General features: G+C 51.6%; 3 protein-coding genes across 3 annotated transcripts in view; 2 read left to right on the forward strand and 1 right to left on the reverse strand.

The window, feature by feature from the left end:
- The first annotated feature begins 276 nt into the window (after window positions 1-276).
- On the forward strand, window positions 277-4563 carry PV06_08522 (uncharacterized protein). The gene has a single exon (XM_016409869.1). The coding sequence runs from the start codon at window positions 941-943 to the stop codon at window positions 4217-4219; it is 3279 nt and encodes a 1092-aa protein (XP_016260177.1). The 5' UTR covers window positions 277-940; the 3' UTR covers window positions 4220-4563.
- A 736-nt stretch (window positions 4564-5299) lies between these two features.
- On the forward strand, window positions 5300-6645 carry PV06_08523 (uncharacterized protein). Its single transcript, XM_016409870.1, has 2 exons — window positions 5300-5827; window positions 5890-6645. Exons 1-2 carry the CDS (start codon window positions 5649-5651, stop codon window positions 6488-6490), a joined length of 780 nt encoding a protein of 259 aa, XP_016260178.1. The 5' UTR covers window positions 5300-5648; the 3' UTR covers window positions 6491-6645.
- A 178-nt stretch (window positions 6646-6823) lies between these two features.
- The window catches only part of PV06_08524 (uncharacterized protein), a gene marked incomplete at its 3' end in the record, with an annotated part of 3535 nt that continues 2084 nt past the window's right edge, over window positions 6824-8274 (reverse strand). The window contains exon 2 of the mRNA XM_016409871.1: window positions 6824-8190. Within this exon, the coding sequence (XP_016260179.1) occupies window positions 6824-8190 (1367 nt within the window). The remainder of the gene's footprint in view (window positions 8191-8274) is intronic.

The following is an 8274-nucleotide window of genomic DNA, read 5'->3' on the forward strand; positions in this document are numbered from 1 at the left end:
TTCCTTGTGTCTGACAGAGCAACATCACGTGGAACTTCTGCAGCTAGAGGTGTATCAGCGCAGTCGCCTTGCATTTCACCAGAGGATGATTGCGGCGCTACAGGCTGATATCCTTCACACAAACTCGCCAGACTGATGTTCTCAGAGAGCCGATCAAATTGATCCTCAGGCTTCATCATTGGCCAGACTGTGCAGATTCCAAGTGATGCCATAAATAGTGGCCAAGTTGGTAGCGCTGGTGTAAGCGCCCGGCATTCGGCGCCATGGAGTGACGACCAACCATGCGACTTCTCACTCTTTCCCCCTCAGTTCTTCCACCAACCATTCCCTGTATCCTCCAACATCCTGTGAACACCTCTCGAGACTATCGAACGAGCATCGATGCCACCTCCCGGCTCTTCTCGACGGGTTGCAGCTGGACCGGCCCGATAATTGGCTCGAGATGTCTCTTCAGTTTCTCGGCTATGGCCATTGATGCATCCCATGCCTTTATCCACCGCCGTCTGGTCCAATTGTGGACAACTGACAACGTACCGATGCTCAATCCGTGAATGTGGTCGTGACATGGCTGTGCCGCTGAGCAATCTTCCCTCCAGGTTTCAACGGAGCGCCAATGTTGTCGTTCACGGCGCTTCCAAGGGGAGTCTTCTGTTCTACTCCTCATCTTCTTACCCGTCGATATTTCCCATGAACAAACACTCTTCCTGATTGACACCTCATCGTCGCTGGAGTTGCTGGTCGCTACCGGTTGTCTCTACTTTCGCTCCTTACCTTCGTCGTTTTTCTGCGTCCGACCGTTGATCGGCGACGCTCTAACAAGTTTTTTAATTACCATTACCACCTCGCTACACGCTATCGGGCTGGCCCTCGATGAACACTTGACGCTAACACCAGCTATCAAACCAAACTAATATCTTATGAAGGCTGGCCCTCCGAAAGCATGAGCGTTTTACCATCAACAACTTACCAATCCCCGCCTCGGCTGGCCCGTGGACGACAGCTTAATACTATTGTCGAAGAAAAGGAAGATGGAAGTCAAGGGGTCAAAAGTGATAGCGAAGGAGATGGAAGTGATTCAACCGTCATCGGTCGTCCTGCGGCCTGGAACTCCCAGCTCTTCACTGTTGCTCCTCGGAAGAGCTCTCTCGCCACGACCACATACGCCGCTTCCCCGGTCTCCTCCTGTGAACCATCTCCAGCCAGTAGCGCTAGCGATGGATTCCCACGCAACTCAGTAAGAACTTCTTACTCCGATAGCGAAGCTGGCACGGTATTCAGTGATGATTGTCCATCTCTTGCCAGCGACCCCACGACATTCGCCTCTGAATCTAGCAGGAGCAGTTGTGCGAGCAACAGGTCAAGTCGAAACAGATATCCCGCTTTGATCATTCCTCGCGATTCCTGGGGTACGGTGGACAGTAGTCCGATCAAAGAAATAGCCTATGGCATGTCACCGGCCACGAAAATTCGCCTCTCGCCAACAACACTGTCAGCACTTCCAAGATCCGTGCCTGCCGCAAATGCACCACCTTCTTTGGGCGACAGCAATAGTACCGCATCCGAGTCGCCCTGCGTTCAAGGCACAAGCGCTCCGGTGACTCCTGACATGAAGCAGCTTGAAGTTGCACAAGGTTCGAACTGGGGTGGTGTCTCACCAAGTGCGGCACCTCCAGTCGAGGCACAGCATCTCGAGATTGCACTCGACGATGGCCACAGTGTAATCTTGTCGCCAGCAGAGGCCCACTCCAACCACTCGTTTTCCAATATACTCTCTCCTACAGCGACAACAGCCTGGACTGACATGGTGGTCAGCTTCCCTCAAGTGCCTGGTGCCACGCCACAGGACATGTCACCCTTGATGCCCACCATTGATGAGTTGAAGACATTCGAGGAAGTCAAACCACGATCCAACGGGTCGGACCCGGGTGTCCGTCTGCCTCCGGATGCTCTGCAGATTCTTCGGCGTTTGGCGGGTGACAGGAGCGTGGACAACCTCTCAACCTCGTCAGGTTCAGGCTCGGGCTCGGGCTCGTCAAAGAGGACCGGGAGACGTCAGGAAATGCGTGAGCTGTTGGACCCTCACCTTATAAACAGACCACGCAGCGCGGATGGGGAGACTCCGATATCCGACTACAGCTTTACGCAACTCAGTATCCCGTCTCCTGGAGGATTTTTCTCGTCCTTGCAGAGTGGATCTCGTCATACTTGGTACCTAAATAGGTCCAGAGGTCCAAGTATGCCAAATACTGCCACCGCCGAAACGTTCTACAATCGACCTTGGGAAAATACAAGCTCAAGTAACGTGGTAGAAACTGTTCTCGCTGTCGATGACACGAACTTGACCGAAGGTCCACCCACCGCACGACAGGCACTTTTTGATCTTGATACTAGCACTAGACAAAAAGCAAAAAGTCAACAGACTGAAGACGACGATCTCTACGGTCCTGGCGATGATACCAAACCACCATCACCAGTCCCAAGGAAGGTCAGCTTCGAGTATGACGAGAAATACTTTGACGAGCTCAAACACAATGCAAGCCGTAACCTAGACCTTACGGGTTCATGGCTTGCTGCTCAAACCGGGTATTTATCCGCAATACTCGATTCAGACCCAAATGTCAATCAGGACGAGAAGGAGGTTGACGAACAAGATAAGGCCAAGACTGACCTCGCGGCGACGACACGTCGTCGTACAGTAATGTTCTCGGACGATGTCAACACCGAAACAGCTGTGGTTGCTAAGAAACAAGCAGAACTAGACACGAAGGAAGTAGTGTTTTTGAACGCTTTCCGCTACATGCTCAGCAATCGCAAACGACGTGATGCGTTCATTCATGCCAGTTCGCGGCTCGAAGCGATACAAGCGTTCCGTGTGGCTTTGCCAGAGCAACACGTCACGAATTTGTTGGGCCAACATATTCTCCTGGAGCACAAAAGACCAAAGTATGCGGGACCGTTCAGCCAGAACCCTCGAGCTACAGGCATATTTGAGCAGACGTCTGAGCAGATGGCCTTCAAATTTGCCGAGCGCGAACAACTTGCCCTTGCATCCATTGAACCATCCAATTGGCAGATTGATGCCTTGAGGACCATGTACGGCGGACGTCTCCTGGCCTCTGAAGCGGCATGTCAACGACTCAGGATGAAGTCTACCATCCCACTTGATGATCCCATGTGCGTCGGCAGTAGGCGGATTCGCATTCTCGACATTGGTGGTACATCGTGTGCATCTTGGGCATGGAATGCGGCGCTTCAATGGCCAAATGTCAAGATCTACACAGTCATCACCAAGGAGCAATCTCAAGCGCAGAGACCACCAGGAAAACCAAAACCTGAAGCACCCAAGAACCACCGGACTGTTTCGGTACCCCATCTTTGGCAGTTACCTTTCCGCAGTGGTCATTTTGATGTGATCTCGGCAAGATCACTCCACGTTCTGCTGAAACATAACCCCGTGCCAGGCGTCCCTGAGATTGACGAATGGGATCTGGCACTGCGCGAATGTCACCGAGTGTTGAAGCCAGGCGGGTTTATTGACTACATGATCATGGACTCGACAATCGCTCACGCCGGACCTCGAGGTGATGCCATGTCTGTCGAATTTGGCTTCGAATTGCACCGCCGAGGGTATGAGCGTGAAGCGGCCCGAAGTTGGTTACGCCGACTGAAAAAGGAAGGCTTCACAGGAGTCAAGAGGGCGTGGGTGTTTATGCCCATGGGACGGAAACCTCCGAAAGAAGTCGAAGAGAGTGCCCACGGTTACATGGGCGGATGGCACTCGTGGCGTCAAGGGGCCAAACCTTTTGTTCCGGCACCGCGACCGATCAGCGAGGTCTCAACCATCAGCAAGATCGTCAAGCAGTACATGGACGTGGAAGCCGTCCAAGGACCGGTCGGGAGTACAGAAGACGTGGCGGACTTGACTGGACTGCTCGGTGCCAGGATGTGGGAAGAGTGGCTGGTCAAGGTCCGAGCCGAGTCTGGCAGGGAACAGGCACGTTGGCTCGAGGGTGTCGACGAGATGATCGAAGAAGGTAAGGAACTTGGGTCAGGTTGGAAAGTCCTGATCGGTTGGGCGAGGAAGCCGAAGCCTCCAAAGGGGAAGGGGAAGGCCGAACGTGCCGAGATCACGGTGGCGGTGGAGGATCTAGAAGAATTGAGTCCAACTTCTGAAGAGTGCACAGAGATGGGGATGATTCCAATGTTCATTCAAGAGTGATGATGTGATACGAATCTTGATTACGAGGTCTGTTGTTGTTGTTGTTGTTGTTGTTGTTGTAGCAGCATGGCGAAACGGGAGTTTATTCAGACTTGGACTGGATGAGTGGGTGGGTAGGTACGGAGTACATGGGTCGGTTTTGGGAACCGGTAATGGATGAAACACATTGTAGATGGGGGACATACATTCACTTTTTTTCCTTTTTGGTTATTTTCCTTTTTAATCTTTGTTGATCAGTCAGTACATAGGTAGGATCTGGAGTCAGTGGTGATGGTGCAAGACAGACAGAAATAACAGTATGTAGGTAGTTCAGTGTTTTGGCATGACAATGGCGTTTTCGAGTAGTTTTGGTATGGAGTCAAGTACCTGTGGGTGGTACCATGGTTTTTACCTGTATTACCTCGTTCTCGTACCTACCTTAAGTGCCTGCAGGGTCCTATAAAAGTGTTAAATACTTTCAAGGTGGGTGCTTAATTCCAATGCGCAATGTCAACCGATCCTCCCCCAATGAACGACTCTGGGGGATCAAATTGAGCCTACCAGGACTCGAAGTAAGTTGGGGTGCTTTTGCTTGATGAATTTGGAACGGGAAATTCCCTTTCAAATCCGTTTACAAGTGACGAAGTCGTCACAGTTGTGAGAGAGATTGTTGTTTCGGACCTCAACAGTTCAGGCCATGGGTGACAAGATGTACTCGTGCGCGCATAATTTCCCAGTTGCAGGGAAAACGAGAAGGTCAGTTGGTACCAAGGGAGACGTTGAGGGTCGTTAATACTTTCTCTCTCGGATATCCAAATTCTGATGTATTTTTTTTGGTTTCCCCACGCCCGACTAGTACGAGTACGAGTACATACGGGTACGGGGAGTATTTGGGCTCCATCCCCCATGTCATGCCTAATTTACGGGCTACTGGCAGTCCGGTACAGGCACACCGAGCCACCGACAGTACCCCTCCAAGCACATGTTCTGGAGATGCTAGATCGTCACGTCAGTGGTCCCGCTCCTTTTTGTTCTCTTCTCAGCCCCATATCAAATCTGGAAAACGGCTCCCCCCGGTATCTATGGCTTTCATGCACCTTTCTCGCGTAAACATTTCAATGATGAATACGTAGCGCCGAGGGACAACTCTACCTAGGTTTTGGGAAGATGAAATAGACACACAAAAAGTTACCTTTTGATCCTGTTCACCATTTCGAACTCTCTTATCCCAGCCAATATCTGAATCAACCTTGCGGTGTCGACGGACTCTTCTCCTTGCGAAACGCACGAGCACCACCCTATACATACGTCAAACCTCAGCCGACTCTGCCGCTTCCCAGCATCTCCCTGCCTTCGATTGAGGTCCGCGGCCGACAAGGGCGGAGGTGCAAGACTCGAACAACTCTGAAGAGTGGAGAGCTGCTCAAGAGGAAAGAAGAAAAAAAAAGCCATGACCACACCACGATGCTTCATCGTTCGACACGGCGAGACTGAATGGTCATTATCCGGTAAACATACCGGAACGACTGACATCCCATTGACGAAAAACGGGGAGAAACGAGTCCGAGCTACTGGTAGAGCTTTGGTGGGAGATGATAGATTGATTGTTCCTAGACAATTGGTACACATGTATGTCTTTTGTTCTCCAACCCTTTCCTTCCCCACGACACATCACTGACAATCTTCTTCAGCTACGTCTCACCACGTCATCGCGCTCAAAGGACACTCGAATTACTCGACCTGGGTTGTCACGATCCTTATCCATGGCAAACAACAACAACAACAACCTCTGAGAAGTCTTCCGGTTCCGACCTTCACACGTCCTCTTCACAAAACAAGACCGACGCCCGTGTGACAATCGACCCAAGAATCGCCGAATGGGATTACGGAGAGTACGAAGGTGTAACGTCCCCTGAAATCCGAAAGATACGGGCGGAAAAGGGTCTGGGAAGTTGGGACATTTGGAGAGATGGTTGCCCGGGTGGTGAGAGTCCCGAGGATATCATACGTCGAGTGGACGGTTTGATCGCCGAGATTCGTTCAAAGTACCACTCCCCGGTGATCGGGAAACCAAAGGACCAGAATCTGACGGGGGACGTCATGGTCGTGGGACACGGTCACATCCTACGCGCTTTCGCCATCCGGTGGATAGGTAGACCACTCACGGAAACCAGTCTGATCATGGAAGCAGGAGGGGTGGGGACTCTGAGTTACGAACATCACAGCATCGACGAACCGGCCATCTTGTTGGGCGGTGGCTTTGTCGTGGGGGAAGAACCGAAAGACAAGTAAACATCCGAAATCATCATGAACAACAATAAACTTTACTGTAGAGACCGACTTCAATAGAAAAACGAGGACTTGTTCACAGCGCGCACACGCTCTATGCCAGTCTGTGTGTGTTTACATCTAACATGCGACAAGACGATAAACAAAACCATTTTGACATCATTCTTCATTGTCTATCTGATGCTTGTCATGTCAAAAAAGACATGACATTGCTGTCTTGACAAGTACATCGTTGTCGCTCACCAGCCCGACCGCAGCCGCACCACCCACCCACCCAAACCAGCACCAACCGCACACCCGGCACAACCGATGCGACTGACGTCCGTATGGTGGTTTTCAAAGCCAAAAGTCATGCGGTTCACCGGGTGCCGGCTGGCGGGACATCGGGGGTGGGTCCGGTGGGCGATCCGGAGCATCCACAATCGGCACATGGACGTACTCGTCAGGGATGTCTGGCGAGTTGGGGTGCATAAAGTACCTGTCCCAGCTGCTGAAGCCGGCGGGAACTGGGTCGTCCACGTCAGGTGCCCTCATGTTGTCAGGGAGTGGCTCGGTGCGGGGCTCGGCAACGTCACTGGGGCCAAAGGGGTCCGAGAGAGGTACAGACCGGACTATGGCGGGCGAGCCAGAGCTGGATTGATAGAGAGGAGAAGGAGGTGGTGGAGGATCAGCGTCGGCGGCAGACGGCCGATTTGGAGTTGTGCACACTCGGTCTTGTTGAACAGGGACACTGGTAGGGTAAGATGGTCCAGGAAGATTCAGAGGACTGATGGCTGAAGGCGCTGGGATCGTGGGATTACTCGGCGCGGTATCGTGTGGTGGGTAGCTTCGAGCGGCAGCAGGCTCTTCTTCATTTTGGCCGTCCCAACGTCCAGTTCCGGATGCTTGCTGGCTATTCCTGTCTGATGCCTCACCACCTTGTTGCCAGTTGTTGTTTTGTTGTTCTGCTGCATTACTTGTATTTCCGCTTCCCCAGCCTTGATCGGCTGCAGCAGCAGCAGTAATATTGGTAGTACCTGTTGGCTTTGCACCTGAACTAGAAGCTTGGACAGAAGGACGTCGAAATGCTGGAAGGTAGTATGTTGGAAATGGATGTTGAGGTGGAGCAATCGGAACTTGTTCAAAGGGAGCTGGCACGGCAGGAGCAGGAACTGGTTTTGGCGGTGGTTGATCTGGAATATCTCCTCCCAAAGCACCCTTTGCTCGAAGAACTAGCTCAATCAATTCATCCTTGCTCTTACCCTCGAGAGCATTCCTGTCCGTGTCAGGACTCGGATCCAAGCTGACAACAATACCAGTTTCAGCCTTGATCTGCTCCTTGTGACGATATTTGAAGATGAACCTGGCATAGGGATCCTGAAGAGTGTCTAGATACTTTGCGGGATGTAAGCTCTTCTTGTTGTAAATGTAACCGCGACCAGGTTGGACTTGCTTGGTGACACCTTTGGCTTGTGCAACGGATTGAGGTACATCATATCGTGGCTCTTCTTCTGCAATGGGTGGAACATCGACGTCTCTGTGGAACTTTGCAGCTTGATAAAGGCCATATGGGCCATACCATGCTGTCTTTCCTGATGCATTACTTGTAGACTGTGGCACATTCTGGTTGTTCGAGGTTGTATTCTGACCTTGAGACCAGTTTTGATTAGACTTGTTGCTTTTGTTGTCATCACTGGTGCTGTTGTTGTTGACTGTATCCCAGCCTTGATCAGTAGCATTACCGGAGTTGTTGTTGTTGTTTGTATCCCAGCTTTGATCAGTAGTATTACCGGAGTTGTTGTTGTTGT

Source organism: Exophiala oligosperma, assembly GCF_000835515.1.
Source record: "Exophiala oligosperma strain CBS 72588 unplaced genomic scaffold supercont1.8, whole genome shotgun sequence".
Lineage (NCBI taxonomy): Eukaryota > Fungi > Ascomycota > Eurotiomycetes > Chaetothyriales > Herpotrichiellaceae > Exophiala > Exophiala oligosperma.